This window comes from Dysidea avara, chromosome 5 (assembly GCF_963678975.1).
Source record: "Dysidea avara chromosome 5, odDysAvar1.4, whole genome shotgun sequence".
NCBI lineage: Eukaryota > Metazoa > Porifera > Demospongiae > Dictyoceratida > Dysideidae > Dysidea > Dysidea avara.
In genome coordinates, this window is record NC_089276.1 from 27,057,436 (window position 1) to 27,078,252 (window position 20,817).

Consider the following 20,817-nt stretch of genomic DNA (forward strand, 5'->3'; position numbering starts at 1 on the left):
TATGTTTCTGTGTGTATGTGCACTGAGTACATCATCAGATAGTATCTCCTCAACCATACATCACTCAGTCAGTGCTACTTGTGGTGTGTTGGTGTGTGCCTGTATAATATGTGCATAGAACCACCATTTTTCCTGATCAACTTGTCAATTAGAGAGGCAATACTTAAGCACCTTCACTAAGTTTCTGGACAGAAGCTTGTCTAGTCCATATGATGGATTCGGTGAGCTCCTGTAATGCAGGTGTCCAGAGTGTTCATGTTAACAGGTTTCTCTGTAGCATATATCCTGTCTATCTAGCATAATTACATTCTTTGTGTGATTCCTTGTAGTTATGGACGTCAACTGAGTGCCATTTTCTTGGTGTTGCCGACCCGCAAAGACCTACCAGATTACTATCAGAAGATTACCAAGCCAATAGACTTCCGTAAGATGAAGGTAAGATCACAGCACAATAAAAAAGCATACAAACTGGTCCCATTACGTTAAATATTGTCACAGGATAATATTACAAAGCACAAGTATCGTGGTATGGATGACCTGGAGGCTGATGTGATGTTGTTATGTCAGAATACACACACCTACAATGTGGAGGGATCTCAGGTAATAATGACTTCTTAGGGAGCCACACTGACTATACACTACACACAATAGTTTTGCTGTATTGTATGTGCTTTACATATTAAATTCCATTAGGTATAATATATGCACGTGTATAGGTAATGTACATGCGTGTGTTTGCACACAGTGGCGTGTCTCTGTACATGCCTTACTGTTCTTACACCAATACTATATAGTTCACTAAGCTAATGTTCTCCATTATACCATCCTCAGATCTACAATGATGCTACTCAGCTGGTACAAGTGTTCAAACATTATCGTGCTCTTCTGGAGAGCTCAGAACTTGATCAAAGTGACAATGAAGGATCCCTTCACAGTACCTTACATGATGTTAGTTGTGTCTCCTAGTTACTTGTGTTAGGTTTGTAGTGTGTAATAAGGTTTTGGGATGCTGTACTATGGTGATTCTAGGGTAGTCTGTTTGCAAGTCTGTTTTCCAGTTCGTTCCATTTTAACCATGTACAGTAACTGTTAGGTTTACTACCAAAGAGTGTTGGTCATCAGTAATGGTTCTTTAATTTATTATTTTTCACTGCAGAATGATGATTCACCTGCATCTGATGAAGGTACTAATTCATATTATCAGACCAGTATAAATACACTTTTTTTTTTTGTAGACTCCATTCCATCACGTTCAAGGAGCAGTAAATCAGACAAGGGGAAGGTAAGCTACACTGTGTTTGGTAATGTAATGTAGTGATGCTCTGGCAGGGTAAGAGGAGTGCTACTAAGAGAAGTCGTAGTAAGAGGGTGGAGGTGTCAAGGATACCAGCTATCATTGAGAGTGACTATGAGGACTCCAGGGATAGTGTAAGTGTGAACAAGTGCATATGTGTGTGTGTGTGTGCATGCGTGCATGCATTCTCTCTATATACCATCTTTTCTCTCCATACAGTTTGCCTCCTACACCCCCCAGTCACCTTCCTCATCCTACACTTCATCACAAGTGCCATCACCAGCTTCAAGCATCAGGAAACTGTGACTGTTCACCCCACACGAGATACTCATTGATTTACACATATTTCCGTATATATTTACAATATTTTCCATTTGTAATTGCAAAAACTTGTTCAACCGGTTATGTTAAATGCGGCGTCATGGTATTATAGTTGAAAGTCTGAAGTAGCAGCACATTTTGTCATTATTTTGTGTGTGCTACGGTGGTTATGGATGTCAACCGACTAGCGAAGTCTCCGAACGAAGATCTTTCAGATGATGAGGCCAAGGGTTCTGGCAACGCGAATGACTCCATCAAGATACGTCCCATCACGTACAAGGACGTACAGAGTGCTACTGAAAAGATATACAACGGAGGAATCAACAAGACCAATTTACAAGTGAGCCCTACACGTGGCGTTAATCAGCGAAATATACGCACACACCCCCAACACACCTTTTTAAAGCCACGACGTTCTAATTTGCTTCATTGTCAGTTGCTTCTAGACTATTACTTTCCTTTCTGTAATTTGCAGGGGAGAACCGTCAGCCTGTCTAGTACGTGATGGCTGAAAACCTAACTTATACTGGTGGAAGTTTCTATAATGTGCCGTGACGCTCGGATAAAGAAAAGTTAATACGAGCCGGTTCCCACTGTCTATAGTTGTACTAGCATTTAATATCCAGTCCTTGTTTTCACTGAACTCTAATCTAAACTTATAGCTATTGAAACCAAACTTACTGACCTCGTTGCTGACAACTTTAAAATTTGCGAGCCCAAGTATTTTACTCAGCATGCTACACCTAGCAAATTTACACATTAGGCCACTCCAAGAAAATTCATTGTTTCCCATTTCCCACCCGCATGTAGATTCTCCTCCCGCATGGTCATTCATTATTGCTGTCAACTGAACATTTTATTCATTAGGCCACTCCAAATGAGACTGTAGCTTCCCGTCCTAATGTTTTCGTTATTTGGTGCGGGCAGAAGGCTTATTATCATTATTCATTACTAAAGATGTGACTGCTCTATTAGATTATCTCAATTATGAGAGGATTTCAAGGTCATGAAAATGGCTCCTTTGCAAGCTAGCAACCACCAGAACCGTTCAGTTTTAGGTTTCATTGTGCTTTTTAGCAATACAAAATAAAAGGCTCCATGAGAAGTTCCAGAAAGCAGCACAGGAAGTGGTTTTGGAAAAATCATGACAATAATGACATGCAATGCGGGTGCCCAGACGTGATGCGGGCAGAGGGTGGGAAACTACAGTCTCATTTGGAGTGGCTTATTTATCCTGTGGTTACATAGCAGTAACTAGTTTATCATTCAGAAAGCTCATTTAGCTAGCTTTCACTGTTCAGGTTCTTACTGTATTCTTACCTGCCAAAGTAAGTTAGTTATGAATTTCGAAAATTAGTGAAAATATCTATAATCAAGAGTATATACTAATAGAAATCAACAGTGTATTAGCTCGTGATTCTTAGGTAACGCGTTACATTTGCAAGTAAAGTAACTTGAGTTATATTACCTGTTATTACAGCATATTTCACTGGTTATCGGTCATGTTGATAATGGGATGTTGTCCGGACCTGTTGCTTTGTGAGGGTCCAGATTGACTAAAAGATTATAATGTGTTTTATTAATTCTATAGTATTCTGATCGGATGTCAGAGTTAGCTGGAATGAAGTTATTCTTCAAGCAAGAGTACACCATGCCTACAGGAAGGTAAAGGGTTAAAGTACACCGAATTAATAGCACAAATTTATTGTATTTTCTGCAGTTTTAAAGAGCGAGGTGTGGTGAATGCATTGTTAAACCTTACTGAGGTTAGCTAGTACTTTAAAATGTTATCACTTGTAGTAATTAACAAGTTCAAAGTGTGGTGTACACTATTGCATCATAGTTGGTATAATTACACATTGATGTCATGATAGTTTACATTGTGGGTTTCCTTTGATGTCATGTGGTTTACATTGTTGAGTATTGTGTGTGTATATGATTAAATGGCAATGACTTTTCATGTTTTTGTTTTTTTTGTAGCCACAGAAACATTGTGGGGTTATTGCAGCTTCTGCTGGTAACCATGCTCAAGCACTAGCCTATCATGGCAAGAAGCTCGGTATTCCTGTGACAGTGGTAATGCCAATAGTATCCCCTATTACTAAACTACAGAGGTGTAAACAATTTGGTGCTGAAGTGATCATCCGAGGAGATGATGTCGTAGAGGTATTGTAATACTTTCTTGACTGCTACTATATATACCGCCTGTTTGTACAGTCAAAGGACAATGCAATGAAGATAAGCAATGAGACAGGAAAAGTCTACATTCACGGGTAAGTCAAGCCATGTTGTGTATAGGAACTAAGCCTTACATATGGGGAATATATTGGTAGATATGATGATGCTAACATCTTGGCTGGCCAAGGGACAATTGGCATAGAGGTGATCGACCAGATGAAAGATATTGGACAGCCACTGGATGCCATTATCGTGCCTGTTGGCGGAGGTGGTCTTATTGCTGGAATATCTGTTGCTGTGAAACAATTATCTCCTGACACAGAAGTGATTGTGAGTTGAATGAAATTACACCCACTAAATATCATGTCATGTAACTGTAGTACTTCCTGTGTTGTGAGGCTTCCTTTGTCACTTTTGGTATAGGGGAACAATACATTATTTCATTAGAATCCTGGGAACTAATACACTACCCCATGATGGCTTTACAGTGTAGTAATGTTATGGTTAGGCTATGATTTGATTGGGTAATGTGTCACAATTCAACCTTCAAATAAGGTTTTCTATATCAATCTTTGTTTATGTACCAATCTACAGATTAATCTACACATTAAAGTGTATTTATCTTTTCTGTGTTGTTTGTATAGGGTGTAGAATCAGACCATTGTGATGCATTTAAACAGTCATTTGACAAGAAAGAATTGGTCACGGTTGAAGCACAGTCAACGCTAGCAGATGGACTAGCTGTATCGAGGCTAGGTACTCGATCTTTTATGACAGCCTCTCGTCATGTTGACAGAGTGGTGACAGTCAGGTAAATAGTGTGGTTGTCAGTGAGTTCATGATATGGTGTGTGTTATGATATATAGTGAGAATGAGATTGCTGTTGCCATTTTACGGATAGTTGAAATACTAAAGACTGTAGTGGAAGGAGCCGCAGCTACTGGTCTTGCTGCTTGTTTGTTTGGAAAACTGAACCATCTTAGGGGAAAGAAGTTAGTATAGTGTGTGCGTGTGTGTGTGTGTGTGTGTGTGTGTGTGTGTGTGTACATGTGCGTGTGTGTACACTGTACGTACAGATACCTATATTATTTTTCCTTCTTACAGTGTGGCAGTGGTGTTAACAGGATCAAACATAGACACACCAGTCCTTAACAGATGTTTAGAACGAGGCCTGGTCAATGATGGCAGATTAGTGATGTTTCAAGTACTCATTACTGATCGTCCTGGTGGCCTTAGTGAACTACTAAAACTCTTAGTACAACACAATGCCAGGTATATACAATAAGTCACTCATATTGTACTTATTGTATTTTAATACATACAGTGTCCGAGACATATTTCATGAGAGACCATGGGTACAAGAAGATATGTATTCAGTAGAGGTAAAAAAATTAGTTTTCTTTGCAACTATAAATAGACTCTGTTTCTACACATGGAATTGTCTTATTTTAGTTGCTTTTCATACATAGGTGAGGTGTTCGGTGGACACTACTGGATGGAAACAAAGTAACCAACTGAAAGATGCTCTTGAGAAGAAATATAGCAAGAGGATTTCTTGGGGAAAAGACAAGGTACTAATGACCTCTGGCACAATCTAAAGAATTTATTACATTGGAGATCGGCTACCACGGCCTTATTGTGGCAATTAATATATTTATTTTTACAGCCGGCAAACTGAAGCTAGTCTGCATAGCTATAATTTATGTAAATAAGATTTTTTGTATCGAGTCATTTGTATATAAAAAATATCCTAATAAAACACACAACTAGATTCTGAATACGGATACATCAACTCATGCACCAGGATTATTGCCTTCTAGTATGTATAACAGTTACATTTAACCTTATACTTGATAATTATGCCGTGTAACAATAACATCTTAATAACTACATGTGCATGCCATGGCAGGCCAAGCAATTGCTGATCTGCCAGTGTAAAACATGGTGGTATAAGAATTAATATACACAGCACACACTTCAAGGTATTTAGCTATCCCCTTCACTTACATTGCAGTTCAAGTCATAACATGCATTAGAAGCAGCAGTGTGTCATGTGGTCAAGAAAAGACAATCATGTGTATAATAGTTGACAGGAAGAAAGAAAACACTGTTTTCACGCCTGCATAACTCCATGGTCCCTTATTATAGCGGTCTGCCAGGTAGGGTAGGCCACACGGCAAATTTGATTAATTTATTCAATTGACCCATTTGTGTTCATTAGTTTTTAAGGGGTCTACAGGGACCTAGATTTTTCACACACTTTGCAAAATCATTATAAAATGCAAATGTGTGATTCAATTACCTTGAAATTTGATATAGATAAAGAGCATATAAAGGTGATTTTATGTACTGAGTTTGCAAGGAATCTGAAAATATCCAGTGCTATGAACGTTATGTTTATTCACCATCACATAAAATGAATATTAATTTTATCATTAATGCATGTTTATGGGAAATTACTTGAAAATTGGTGTGTACATAGGCTAGCCATCATAGCAGTGCATTTGAAAGACAAAGGAATAAAAGCTACGCAAAAACCAAATATCTGTAAATTGCATAGTCAAGATATTCTAATAGTACAGTCACCGTGGGGTGACAAAGTGCATGAATGATGTTGAAAAAACTTACCATACTAAACACTCAAGCCTTTAACCCCTCTGAACTACTGCTATCATGGCTGTTCATCTTCTACTTTTATATTCTAGCTAAAAGGTACTTAATAGTGAAGGTGTATAATTTCATAGATCTACAGTAGCAATGGAAATTCTAGAACATTCTATGTGTGTTTTATTAGAAATCCTCAAAACTGTGTGCTCTATTAGAGTATTACCACAATATTACAATCTCAATTTAAACATACTTCTGCCTTCAAATAAGAAATGTGGGTAAAAACATATTCCAAAGCCACTGAATTTGGAGCCATATAGAGTACAAAAAGATGTGAAATCTGCACAAAAACAGCCAAGCTGTGAAAAAGAGTGTACATGTGGCCTTTAATTTCATGCCACCACAACTTTTTCACCCATACTATTGAAGGCCACATCCTATTTTCACAGCTTGGCTGTTTTTGTGTGGATACATAAGTATATGAAATATCACCTGTAGTCATGTACACGCAGGATATTATTAACTATGCAAAAGTACATCTGGTATAGTATGGGATGAGACCACTGTACCATTTTGATCACGAAAATCTTCAGAACATATCGACACAACACATCTATTGTTGTCATGAAGGGAGATGTAATCTGAAGCTGCAGACCGCACAAAACTACTACCTCTTCCAAGTAGTATAATACAATCAGCATGTATAGCAATTGTCTTTTCTAGTGCTGCAATGAATCCTCTATCTGTTATTCCACCTGCAGCCTTTAGTAACATTTCTTCTCTTTGCTCCATTGTAACACTACCATTGAAGACATCTAAGAGTATTTGATCACGTAACGGAATTAGCCCTTTATCATTGGGATCATAATATCCATGTTTGTCACCTTGTGCACCCAAATCATAGGCCAAAAATATTCCCAACTTATTTCTGATTTTGTCGAGTTTACTGCGAAGAGATGTACTGCACTCAAGCAAGTATTTGCTGCGTTTAGCAAAATCACCACCCTCTGGAGACAGGTACATAACATTATGTGTTCTGAAGACAATTCCAACATATTTGCGATTACCAAAATACTTAGAAACATAAGCTTTATAAGCTTTTAAGACTTGCTGGCTTGGTGAAATGTCTGGTTTTACTGAATGAGGTTTGAGTGGATAGGTAAACTCAATATTAGTCAAATCTCTAAAAGAAGAAGGCGCTGATTTGATTGCTATCCTGAGTGACATTTCTGCACCTATACCAATCCAGTGAACCCATATTAAAGTCACTTCATTTGGCTTCAAGTCCCCAAATACATAAGAATTGAATTCTTTTAAAGTCAATATATGCTGGTAAATTGAAGAATAGACGAAATTCACTACCCTAGAGATGTTGAAGTTGTTCTTAATCCACAACATGGAATCATCTGAAATCTGTACACGTGGACTAACATGATACTTTTTAATATCATCAACACCATATGTAACAGTTAGTGGCTTTTTGAGTGGTCTGAGCAATGCGTACAAAATTATTGCTTGACGAGGAGCTTTAGACAAAAACTCTTCCCATTTCACTAGCGGACTTCCTCCATACTTAGTCACCTTTTGGTTCCATTTCTCTACATCGTAATAATTACTAAATCGTAATGTTTGGTTAAAGTGAGGAACTGCTCCCATCACACCAAACATGGAGTCCACAGCAAATGGCTCTGCAACCTTCATGTCCAACAATTTGGCCCACATTTCTAACTGCCACAAGTTTCTAGCTCCATTAGTCTGTTCTTCAAAGCTACTATAAATAAACATGTGACCTTGTGATAACTCCTGATACTGAGTAGTGACGTCCTCTACAATTGTTTTGTTTGGCTGTATGGATCTACCATCATGGTGATGAGCTGGTTGGGTTGGACTGATATCTGGCCCTGATAGCAATCCTTGATCATGTAGTACCACTGCATCAATCACTACATAATACATCCACCCGACAACAAGTACTGACACAATTGCATAAGCTACCAAACATTGTGCTAGGACTTTCATCATTCAGTTTAGCCGGCCAGGTGATTCTGGCTTGCAGGAACTAAAGAAGGAGAGGGAAGCGTGTCACATAAGCCCGTAGTGTACTAGTCCACTCAATGTTCTTGAATGTTGACACTTAATTAATAATTATACGTAGTCTATATAATATTTTTTGTAACTTTTTCCTTGCCACACCCACTCTTGGGGTATAGCTCCGTGAGTGACAGTGTGTGTCTGAGGACTCACCTCACAAGTCACATTATTATTGTTGTAACACTCAATTTTCATCAATAAAATGATGATCTTTCCTATACTACATACCTGATATCTATGCTTTTACATAGTGAGGCGGCGACGCCCTCATCTGCTTTCCGAATTTGTCCGCACACTCTCGTATCGTGAAGCGTGAGGATGGTTTCTCAGTGCCTTGCTCACTGTTTCCAACATCAGGCTCTGGTAAGAAGGAGTCTGAAGAAATCTTCAGTCTGGGAATATTTATGGCAAGGGACTTCCTCAAAGGAACTGTTGTTGTAAGTGGTGTCCCCTAGTTCTCCTACATTGTGCGAGTGTTTAGCCAGATAGCTAGTCTGTACTCACTACCACTCCCTTGGCAATTATTACAGGTGTGTTACATTGTATCTAATTATTATGCACCTATCAATGTATTGCCCCCCCCCCCCCCCCCCCCCCCCCCCTCGGGCATATATGGGGCTATAGTGGGGATTTGACACAGCCGAATGTCAAATGCTCCATAGTAGGGCAAACCTATCGTGTCAAATCCCCACCGTTGGCCCCAGTTGCAACGTGGGATTTAGACATAGCGAAGCAAGTTACAACAAAAAATATTTGGGTGCTTTTAGGGGGTATCTCCAAACTGATTTTGGTACGCTTAACGTCATAATGACGTTAGGGGGGGAGGGGGGTTCAGCCCATGACGTTATTAATTTTTATTAAAGCTGTTATAGTGTAAGAGAAAGTGATGTGATTAAACAGCTATACTGTTGGTAGACTATGTTTTCAGGTAAAGAATATAACGTTTTGTGCTTCTATTACCAATGCATTGTTTTCATAGTGTGACGTTAAGGGGGAGGGGGGGGGGTCTGTGTCATTATGACGTTAAGTGTACCAAAATCAGTTTGGAGATGCCCCCTTACTGAACGATCATCAAATGCCCCATAGTGGGGCAGCAGTTTCGTGTCAATTCCCCCTGTAAAGCCCCACTTACGCCCAAGGGGGTGGTGGTGGGGCAATACATTTAATTTTAATTTAATTTGTTTAATGCACATACCTCATAATTGAGTGTTGTGTGCATGTGAAAAGATGTGAACTTAAAATAACTGTTCTCTATAAAGATGAAGTGCGTGACAAAATGTGTTTAAGTCAGGTGCATTAGTTAAGTTAGTAGGTAGTGAGTTCCAAAGTCGAATTGAATGTGGGAGAAATGAATGATAATATGAGTTAACTCTAGCAGGTAAACTGATGAATCTTTTAAGATAGCCCTGGGTAGATGACAATACTGCTTGGAGATCTTGTGAGAAGTCAATACAAATAAGGTTGTTGATAACTTTGTAAAACATGGTGATGATGGCATTAGTTCTTCTTACTTCAAGTGATTGCCAGTTTAATTGAGACAACATAGAGGTCACACTGGAGTATGCCGAGAATTTGTTGAAGACAAAACGAGCAGCCTTACGTTGGACCATTTCTAGTCTTGCAATATCAGTTCTGACATAAGGGGACCATACAGTAGAGGCATACTCCAAAATTGGACGTACGTAAGTGAGGTAAGCAAGTGATTTAATAGTAGGAGAGCATTGCCTGAGATTGATAGGTGCATTACAAAAAGTGATCGGAGTTACAAAGAGGGGTAGCTATAGCTAAAGTGTTCCAAATTTTATAATTTAGCCTACAAAGGGCCTGGGCCAAAATGAAAACTAGCTATATTCTTGTGGACAGTTGGGTACATGTATTAAAGCCTTAATAAATAAATTCTCAAGGAGTGACAGCTGAATATAAAGTAGCAGGTGGGTATATCTTTATCATTGACAGCACAGCTGATATGCTCAGGAAAGCAATTACAAAATGAATTTAGCCACATGGAACACTATCAAATGCGAAAATCAGGGGCGTAGCCAGATCAGGGCTAGAGCCCTGGTGATCACAGCCAAAGCCATGGTAACTGGAGCTCACAACCTGTCAGTTTAAAGTACTGTCAGCCCTGGTAATGACAGCCAAAAGCCCTGGTAGCCTTGGTAATCATGAAAGGCTGGCTACGCCTCTGAGGAGAATGACATTGGCTTGTTTTTGTTGGTCTAGGGCATATGACAAGTTTTCTATCATGTAGTGAAATGAGACTATAAAATGAGTTGGGTAACACAAGAGTGCTGGGATCTGAACCCATGCTGGGTATCAATGAGAATGTTGTTAGAGCTTAAATGTTCCATTATGGAAATATAATATGTTCCATAATTTTGGAGCATACAGAAGTTAATGATATTTGTCGGTAGTTAATACGGTTTCCTTTCTTGAAAACTGGACATACATTAGCCATGAGCCAATCGGATGGTAGTATACCTCTGTCTAGTGATTGAGTGAATATAACTTGCAGTATAGGAGATATTTCATTTACAAGATATATGGATGAATATTGTCTGGCCCACTCGTTTTGTTGGCATCTAATAGGGATAATTGATGTTGGATACCAGCTACTGAAAATGTAATGCTTGGCATAGTAGGCAGAGTGTTCACAGGGTTGGTGCATCCATTCATGGAAGGGATATTTGATAATTTTCCTAAGTGAAGACTGACTCAAAATAATTGTTTAATGCATTGGCTTTACTCTTTGCATCTGAGATAGGTTTACCATCTACAATTAGGGTGGAAATATTATTATGTATGTTTCCAAAATTGTCTACAATTTCTATTAAAAGAGTAGTCAAACATTTTATTGAAGTAATTATTGTGTGCTACTTGATCTTGCTATGTATAGAGTTTTTAATCTTGTGGTATAGGCATTCCAGTTGTTACTAGATTTAGTTTTTAGCTATGTTGTAGAATTGTTTGCATCTCTTCATGTCCTTCTGTTTATCCATGGATCATTTATATTTTATACTTCATTATGTTTTTGCTTTGTAATCTCCTTCCCTTGAGTGTCAGTATATTCAGTATGGTCCTGGTAGTAAGGGCCCTCTTACAAATATAGCTTTAAAAAATCTCCCATCATATTATATGTGCACAGTCTACATAGCTAGCTACCACTGGTCGACTGTTTATCATCATGATCCACAGGTGATCTCTCATGTGGTACTGGTAGCTGCTTACTGTGTGACAACTGGAGATGTTCCCATGTGGGGTGAACTAAAATATAGCCAGAATGAATATAGTTTCGTTGTAAATAACTGTATCTTTTAACTTCAGCTATAAACTTCACATGTAGCTGGCTATAGCCACGTAGCTATAGTAGAACAAGCACCGATTCCACCACTTCTATAACTAACCGTGGTATGAATGTTGTAAAAGATTACCATGCATCTAGCAGCTTTCTTAACAAAAAAACTGCAACAAACAGTATGGGCTGAAGAAAACACTCAAACACTTGTTAGCTCTAGTTCACATGATCTATTCGGTTGTCATCAAGAATGCTGCTTGAGTTTGATTTGTGGAATTTAATGCACTTTTCTTGTCAGGAACATTAATGTGGGGTATTTTATTTGGTACAGCATCTTTTATTTGAAAATGTTGCAAATTGCTGATGGTCCAGTTTAAAGCATGTCACATTGTATGTAAGTCATTTGAACATTAGAGCTATGAGTTACTCAAAAACACTAAAAATTCATATATCAACTTGGTCTAGCTATCTATATATACATCAATCATCATGTATTGTAGTTTCAACAGTCAAGTAATCTGACTGTTCTATTAGAATGTAACACAAGAACAACGACATATTACCAAAAATCAGGAATATTTTGCTGTAGAAAATTTCCATGTTTTAAAATTTCGATGCAACATATTTTTGTCACTGGCATAATCGGCAAATTTTTTTAACAGAACATATTATTTTGTACATGCAAATTGTTCGTACAGCTACAAAAATCATCCAACAACAAAAATTTTTGATGAGTTTTTCCATGATTTTTGTATTGGTACATTGTATCATTAATACCTACACCAATACATCATTATAGTACTTCTATCGTGATTTTACTGGCTACAAAAATAGTACTCACAAAGTTTGTTCACTTTGTTGAATAAGAAAGTACATAGAATGGTACTGAGATTAATTGGTATATATATATATATATATACCTCATGATCCCTATCACAGTACTACTGTAGCATGCAACATGAAGTACTGATAAGTAAGACCATGAAGGATTGAGCATATATACTGGCCACTTTGCTACAGTGACCGTGCCACTATGCCCAAACTGAACTTGACAAGTTTGAAAAAAGTAAGCTGCATACAAAACCATATGAAATTTGTACATCATTCATGCTGCTCACAGACAGAATTACATGTATTTAATGTTACATGCAAAATATATGTATTACCTGTACATGCACTAAAGCATACATTGCATGGAGGACATTCAATTATGTAAAACTACATCTGGTAGAGTATGGGATGAGACCACTGTGCTATTTTGGTCATGAAAATTTTCAGAACATATCGACACAACACATCTATTGTTGTCATGAAGTGAAGTGTAATCTGAAGCTGCAGACCGCACAAAACTAGAAAACGGTCCAAGTAGTATAATACAATCAGCATTTACAGCAATTGTCTTTTCTAGTGCTGCAATAAATCCTCTATCTGTTATTCCACCTGCAGCCTTTAGTAACATTTCTTCTCTTTGTTCCACTGTAACACTGCCATTGAAGACATCTAAGAGTATTTGATCACGTAGTTGAATTAGTCCTTTATCATTGGGATCATAATATCCTTTTCTGCTCCCATATGTACCCAAATCATACGCCAAAAATATTTCCCACTTACTCCTAATTTTGTTAAGTGTTTTACTACACTTAAGTAAATACTTACTCTGTTTAACAAAATCAGCACCATCCTTATTGCCAGCTGCTAAGTAGTACATAACAGTGTGTGTTCTGAAGACAATTCCAACATACTTGCGATTACCAAAATACTTAGAAACATACGACTCATAAGCCTTTAAGACTTGCTGGCTCGGTGAAATGTCTGGTTTTACTGAATGAGGTTTGAGTGGATAGTTAAACTCTATATTAGTCAAATCTATAAAAGAAGGCGCTGATTTGATTGCTATCCTGTTTGACGCACCTATACCAATCCAGTGAACCCATATTAAAGTCACTTCATTTGGCTTCAAGTCCCTAAATACATAAGAATTGAATTCTTTTAAAGTCAATATATGCTGGTAAATTGAAGAATAGACAAAATTCACCACCCTAGAGATGTTGAAGTTGCTCTTAATCCACAACATGGAATTATCTGAAATCTGTACACGTGGACTAACATGATTTCTTAATATCATCAGCACCATATGTAACAGTTAGTGGCTTTTTGAGTGGTCTGAGCAATGCATACAAAATTATTGCTTGATGAGGAGCTTTAGACAAAAATTCCTCCCATTTCACTAGCGGACTTCCTCCATACTTGGTCACCTTTTGGTTCCATTTCTCTGTGTCATAATAATCCCTAAATCGTAATGCTTGGTTAAAGTGAGGAACTGCTCCTATCACACCAAACATGGAGTCCACAGCAAATGGCTCTGTCCAACAATTTGGCCCACATTTCTACTGAACTGCCACAAGTTTCTAGCTCCATTAGTCTGTTCTTCAAAGCTACTATAAATGAACATGTGACCTTGTGACTCCTGATATTGAGTAGTGACGTCCTCTACAATTGTTTTGTTTGTCACTAATCGTATGGATTTATCGTGAACTGGTTGGGTTGGACTGATATCTGGCCCTGATAATCTCTGATCATGTAGTACTACTCTATTATGCACCTATCAATGTATTGCTCCCCCCCTCGGGCGTAAGTGGGGCTTTACAGGGGGAATTGACATGAAACTGCTGCCCCACTATGGGGCATTTGACGATCGTTCAGTAAGCACCCAAATATTTTTGTTGTAACTTGCTTCGCTATGTCAAATCCCGCGTTGCAACTGGGGCCAACGGTGGGGATTTGACACGATAGGTTTGCCCTACTATGGGGCATTTGATATTCGGCTGTGTCAAATCCCCACTATAGCCCCATATATGCCCGAGGGGGGGGGTAGTGGGGCAATACATTGATAGGTGCATTAATCACGTAATAATACTAATAATACATACAACCTACTACAACAAGTACCGACACGGTTACAAAAGCTACCAAACATTGTGCTTGGAATTTCATTTTGATAAACACTGAGGTGATTCTGGTTTGCAGGAACTTAAAACGGACGAGGGCGGCGTAGGCTGCTTAGTCACTTTTACCAGATATTAGAGGCGCGTAAGCCGAGCCGTCGTAAGCGCCTTACGCGCTTGAACTCTTGGGATCTGTCACGCTGCAGGTGGTCCCCCGCCGCAAGTGGTCCGGCCGGACCAACTACCGCACCTCAAGTAGTCCGGCCGGACCATGTAAAGTTGCTGCAGATGGTCCGCCCTGCTGTAACTGGTCCCCCCCAATGAAATCTACATTATCAGCTTCCCAGTCAGTACCAGCTCTACGTCTTGATCAAAACGTACTGCCCTCACGAAATACGAGTCCTGCAGCAGTGAAGCGAAATTTGAGCAATGCATGACCTATTCGGCTTAAACATACAATTCTGAACATTGCATCGTTTTGCATTTGCACGTGGTTCTTATTCGTGTAACGCGTTGTGGGCACTGGTGTCCCTTTCGATTCCCCCTTTCAAAAATCAATACAGTACTAATAAAAATACTCTAATAGAGCAGTCAGTCAAAAAGAACAGTCACCACTATGACATGTCTTAGTGTCATGTAGTCATCTACATGCAGTTTCCAGAAGTATGTGACAGGATAACACTAAGATGCATCTCCAGAAGAGGCTACAAATAAAGCTTCTGGGAACCTCCATCACTTCGGTGTAACTTGCAATGCTCAATTTACCATCTCAACTAAAATGTCAGTTTCGTCGAAAATGATATATACAGGCAGGCTATAGCTGAAGGGTTCTATTCTAGTCTTAGCATGTAAACTTTAAACTCTCCATTAATGATAGCTACTAGAACTACTGCAGTATGGTGACATTAAGTGGTTCTCACAGGCCAATAAGTTAGTAAACTATAAAGTGTGACACGTAATAGTTTAATTGAGTCACCACACACAATGGTTTTATTGTTCTATACCAGCCATATCTTATACCTTATTTACTTGGCTAAACACTGCAGCATTTATTACCTAAGTTTCAAAAATTGATGTGGTGGCTATTCAAACTTGACCACCTCTCGATGTTCACAAACAATGTTTAAAATTTTGAAGCATAGTTGGCTGGGCTTTTGAGCACAGCTCAAAAGCATAATAGGCTATTTTCAAATCATAATTAGCTCAAGCCTAGCAGAGAATAACCAAAGCTAATGCAAAAGGGCTGTCTTTCTGGCAATGAGCCTAATATAAGCAGCATGCATGTATAAATGCAACTTGGCCGGCTAGTTGAAAATAAGAGATCATTTGTTCAGTTATGTAGATTCTCCATTTTAAAATCTGTTATTCACTTAATTTAACTTGATGTGCTTTTCAGTCACTTGGAGCAACTGATTGTGACAACCGGCAAGGATTAACATTTTAGGACTTATACTTATGTAGAAAATCAGGAACAATTACAGCAAATACTGTATACTCAGTAATGTATACTCAGCAGTAACTGTCAGCAGACTTGTGTGTGTGTGTGTGTGTGTGTGTGTGTGTGTGTGTGTGTGTGTGTGTGTGTGTGTGTGTGTGTGTGTGTGTGTGTGTGTGTGTGTGTGTGTGTGTGTGTGTGTGTGTGTGTGTGTGTGTGTGTGTGTGTGTGTGTGTGTGTGTGTGTGTGTGTGTGTGTGTGTGTGTGTGTGTGTGTGTGTGTGTGTGTGTGTGTGTGTGTGTGTGTGTGTGTGTGTGTGTGTGTGTGTGTGTGTGTGTGTGTGTGTGTGTGTGTGTGTGTGTGTGTGTGTGTGTGTGTGTGTGTGTGTGTGTGTGTGTGTGTGTGTGTGTGTGTGTGTGTGTGTGTGTGTGTGTGTGTGTGTGTGTGTGTGTGTGTGTGTGTGTGTGTGTGTGTGTGTGTGTGTGTGTGTGTGTGTGTGTGTGTGTGTGTGTGTGTGTGTGTGTGTGTGTGTGTGTGTGTGTGTGTGTGTGTGTGTGTGTGTGTGTGTGTGTGTGTGTGTGTGTGTGTGTGTGTGTGTGTGTGTGTGTGTGTGTGTGTGTGTGTGTGTGTGTGTGTGTGTGTGTGTGTGTGTGTGTGTGTGTGTGTGTGTGTGTGTGTGTGTGTGTGTGTGTGTGTGTGTGTGTGTGTGTGTGTGTGTGTGTGTGTGTGTGTGTGTGTGTGTGTGTGTGTGTGTGTGTGTGTGTGTGTGTGTGTGTGTGTGTGTGTGTGTGTGTGTGTGTGTGTGTGTGTGTGTGTGTGTGTGTGTGTGTGTGTGTGTGTGTGTGTGTGTGTGTGTGTGTGTGTGTGTGTGTGTGTGTGTGTGTGTGTGTGTGTGTGTGTGTGTGTGTGTGTGTGTGTGTGTGTGTGTGTGTGTGTGTGTGTGTGTGTGTGTGTGTGTGTGTGTGTGTGTGTGTGTGTGTGTGTGTGTGTGTGTGTGTGTGTGTGTGTGTGTGTGTGTGTGTGTGTGTGTGTGTGTGTGTGTGTGTGTGTGTGTGTGTGTGTGTGTGTGTGTGTGTGTGTGTGTGTGTGTGTGTGTGTGTGTGTGTGTGTGTGTGTGTGTGTGTGTGTGTGTGTGTGTGTGTGTGTGTGGAGTCAGTAGAGGTCACTGATGAAGACAAGCTGAATGAGCTGTACAAGAAATTTTTGGGTTGAAAAGGTGGAATTTTATTTTAATTCAAACTATTGTGATAATGAGTCAGTGCTGTGTAGTTTCATGCTTTCCATTTCTTGAATCCTTGAGATTCATACCAGCATTGGCAAAATTTGCATCTAGTGGATTTTCAAAAAGACCAGTGAAAGCATTAGTGTTATGACCAGACCACCCTCACTGTTGGCTAGTGCTATAGCTATATGGTAGGTTAGGATGATTACCAATCAAGTAATAATTGCCAAATCTGAAAGCTACACTTGATGTCCATGCAACTATTTAAGTTACTATTTCACCATTTTACACAGGGTCATGGGTGTCACATGGTTATATAAGAAAGGTTTCACCATGTTCACAACAACACTTCACTAAAACACTGGCACACAATTCATCGCGAAGATTGTACTGGACACTCAAAGTTGCACTGCAGAACTCTAAAAGAGTATACATGCAATATAAAATAATATTATCAATTAAGTGTGAGTAAGTTAGTTATTAAAAAAATAACTAACTTACTCATGCACTAACTAACTAACTAACTAACTAACAATTTTTCAAATAGGTATGGCCTTACCCTGGATTGGAAACCAAGGCAATATAATCAACAGTTTCAGTCAGCGTTGAATGTGTCACGGCGTATAGTGTAATGAAACTCCGCTTCTGTAAATCAAGTACAATGTGGAAGAGATTGTGCAGAGGAGCTTCGAGACTATCAGTGATGGATGACACTAGCTACATATTTCAAAATATTATGATTGGCACATCGTGTAGCTATGTAATATACTGATATTTTTCAGTTTGGTCTAGCCTGCCACAACATCGTCTAGCTACTTCCTGAGCCGGTCCGAGTCGCCCTCGGAGTCGCCACTCTGACTCGCCAGTCAAGAGTTCTGTAGCGTACGGTACGAAATGTTAGTCAATTAAAAGGCTGCAGCTACAGGACACTTGCATTACTCACCAGTTAGGCCCAGCGGCGGAGGAAGTAGTTGATATGAGGGGGGGCTGGGCTGACCCAGACTTATTTCTATAGTTTGGTAAGGTGAGACCAAAAAAAAAAAAAAAAAAAGGTCGTAACCAACTGACAAGAGCTTTCCACCTCACCAGCTACCATTTCTAGCTGATAAACTACATAAAAATCCTTTCATAGCTCGCTACACACTGACTACTTTATTAGAGTGACTGCTCTATTAGAGTATCTCGATCTTTATCACGGTTTTCAGCCCCACTCCAAGAAAGATAATTTCGGTGTGATATCATTCTGAGGGGAGGCTTTAGCCCCCTAGCCCCCCCCCTTTCCGCCGCCTATGGTTAGGCCCTTCATTCTGGAGTCCTAATAGCTAGCTTGCTATATTCCCTGTAATATATATGTATGACTTAGGACCAGGTATGCTTAGGACTTTTGTTACTGTACTGATCTGGTTTTATGTATATGTTAAATTATACACCAGTATTGTTTTTTTCTTTGTAGGTAATTAAAAGAGCAATTTGCAATGGATTATCTACTCTCTTATTAAAAGAGTTGCATGCATGGTAGCTACATCACTGCAAACATCACATCTTTTATATGCAACTGCTGTAACAACAACTTAGTGAATTACTGACATCTATCTGTGGCTTGGAATGATCAGACAATATGAAGGCACTTCAATATGCTATGAATATGTGTATAAAATGCTCCGCAGAGACTATAAGCATGAATGATCAGTGTATGTGGTTTTTGTTAGACTATAGATACCCTTGCCTATATTCCAAGCACTTGGCATGCCCGACAAGTATAAAAGACAGTCATGACTAAATTAATGATAAATTGACTCCATGATCTAGTTTTAAGCAAACAATTGACATGATACATATCTGCCATAGTTTTACTTCGATTTCATTTCCTTACTCTTTTGATAGACGCCGTAAATTATCATATAACTCAACGTAATCTCATGCGGTAACCATCTCATGCCGATAATTGAAAATATTTTGCCGATAAAGTGAGTACTGCCGATAATTGAGAGTTTACGCTACCGGCCAGTAATGGACTCCCCTATTCATGGTGAACACAATGGTGCAAGTTGCTACTCTGTACTGCATTGTGTTTGTAAGTTACAGCCATTTTTGTAAGCACCTGTAATTTATTTTCCCAATACTTGATGTACAAGTCGATCTCTCTGTTGTAGGGCTGTGACTCCAAAAGTTGTTGGCATACAAGGCTGAAACTTGACCAGAGCATACACTTGGCTAAGTAGATATAAATATTCAATAATAAATTGAAAATGCACCATTGTCAGGTTTTCGCAGATGTGGTCACTTATTAAAATGTGTTTAGTTGTTAAAATTGAATGCATTATGTAATTCAGTAATTATTTTGTAATTCATGAATTATGTTGCAATGCATTGCTAAGGGAGTGTAACTTGAACAAACCATATATTACGCACAGAAGCGCCTTAACTGTTTTATATAGTTTGTCTAAAATACTTTATAAGAAAGTTAACCTTCGTCACAGCAAGTAAACAGCATTCGTTGAATGAAAGTTATTATTTGTTTGCTCATGAACAGACACGCAGACACGTGGTTTCGATATCAGGAAAGCAGGCGTGCACCCACTGAGCACATGATATACAATACTGGGTCATTCCATACCAAATCAACAAAAAAATCCAGACCCCTTTCGATTTTCATGAAAATTGGTACAAATGTGGACACTATCAAGAAATTTTCTCACATCAAAATTTGGTTCATTTCATTGGTCTCCCTTTAAGTTATGACCACTCAAAGTTTCTGCTGAAAATTTTATTTTGCTTACACGTTTTCAATAAAACAACCATAACTTTGCTTGTGATTAACGTAGAAACTTCTGGTTTAGAGTTGTGAAATCCTTATTAAATTCTCTTTCAGGTGATATATAATTTTCTATAATTGCTAAAAGGAAAAGATCAAACCACAAAAATGTAGCTTTTTCCTTTGATCTTAATTTTCAAAAATATATATTCTTTAATTAAATTTATTTTTGGTTTACATGTTGCTCTAATACCTATCATTCATCACTGTGAGTTTAAAGTTGGGACCAATAGTAGATCATGAGTTATAAATGTTAATGTGCAGCCTTGTAATCACTGCTGTTTGTATGGTATTTTTACAGTGTAATTTCTAATACCAATTGCAAGTAACCTTATAATGGTATGTCAAATATCATTTTATGCATTAAAATAGTTAGGGTTTGTATTGACAAGGGCTCACTACAGTGAAACCATATTAACAGAGCCACTTTTAAAGCTAAGAAAGTTGAAGCAACTGATAATAAGCCTGCCTAATAAAGCAATCACTGATTATGTTTTTGCTGTAAGTTCAGTGTCCTATAAAACAGAGGTGGCCACTTTAACAAGGTGGTTTTATTATAGAAGTAGCTATATTTATAAGGAATTTACTGTACAACTAATGATATTCCAATCTAT

General features: G+C 38.7%; 3 protein-coding genes across 4 annotated transcripts in view; 2 read left to right on the forward strand and 1 right to left on the reverse strand.

The window, feature by feature from the left end:
- LOC136255985 (transcription activator BRG1-like) overlaps positions 1 to 20,817 on the forward strand; it is a 59,515-nt gene that overhangs the window by 28,683 nt on the left and 10,015 nt on the right. The window contains exons 31-37 of one of the 2 annotated variants that reach the window (XM_066048893.1): positions 330 to 435; positions 499 to 600; positions 832 to 948; positions 1,157 to 1,184; positions 1,236 to 1,282; positions 1,330 to 1,428; positions 1,514 to 1,683. In XM_066048893.1, coding sequence (XP_065904965.1) covers positions 330 to 435; positions 499 to 600; positions 832 to 948; positions 1,157 to 1,184; positions 1,236 to 1,282; positions 1,330 to 1,428; positions 1,514 to 1,600 — 586 coding nt within the window. In that variant the 3' untranslated portion in view covers positions 1,601 to 1,683. Of the gene's footprint in view, positions 1 to 329; positions 436 to 498; positions 601 to 831; positions 949 to 1,156; positions 1,185 to 1,235; positions 1,283 to 1,329; positions 1,429 to 1,513; positions 1,684 to 20,817 lie in introns of those variants that run through there. The other variant, XM_066048894.1, reaches the window with a different exon arrangement.
- On the forward strand, positions 1,700 to 5,571 carry LOC136255988 (L-threonine ammonia-lyase-like). Its single transcript, XM_066048897.1, has 11 exons — positions 1,700 to 1,955; positions 3,207 to 3,280; positions 3,336 to 3,381; positions 3,596 to 3,781; positions 3,833 to 3,888; positions 3,949 to 4,123; positions 4,438 to 4,604; positions 4,660 to 4,785; positions 4,898 to 5,065; positions 5,118 to 5,175; positions 5,263 to 5,571. Exons 1-11 carry the CDS (start codon positions 1,785 to 1,787, stop codon positions 5,389 to 5,391), a joined length of 1,356 nt encoding a protein of 451 aa, XP_065904969.1. The 5' UTR covers positions 1,700 to 1,784; the 3' UTR covers positions 5,392 to 5,571.
- LOC136255986 (uncharacterized) lies at positions 6,609 to 8,816 on the reverse strand. Its single transcript, XM_066048895.1, has 2 exons — positions 8,720 to 8,816; positions 6,609 to 8,459 (listed from the first exon to the last, which is right to left on the reverse strand). The coding sequence occupies exon 2, from the start codon at positions 8,420 to 8,422 to the stop codon at positions 6,920 to 6,922; it is 1,503 nt and encodes a 500-aa protein (XP_065904967.1). The 5' UTR covers positions 8,423 to 8,459; positions 8,720 to 8,816; the 3' UTR covers positions 6,609 to 6,919.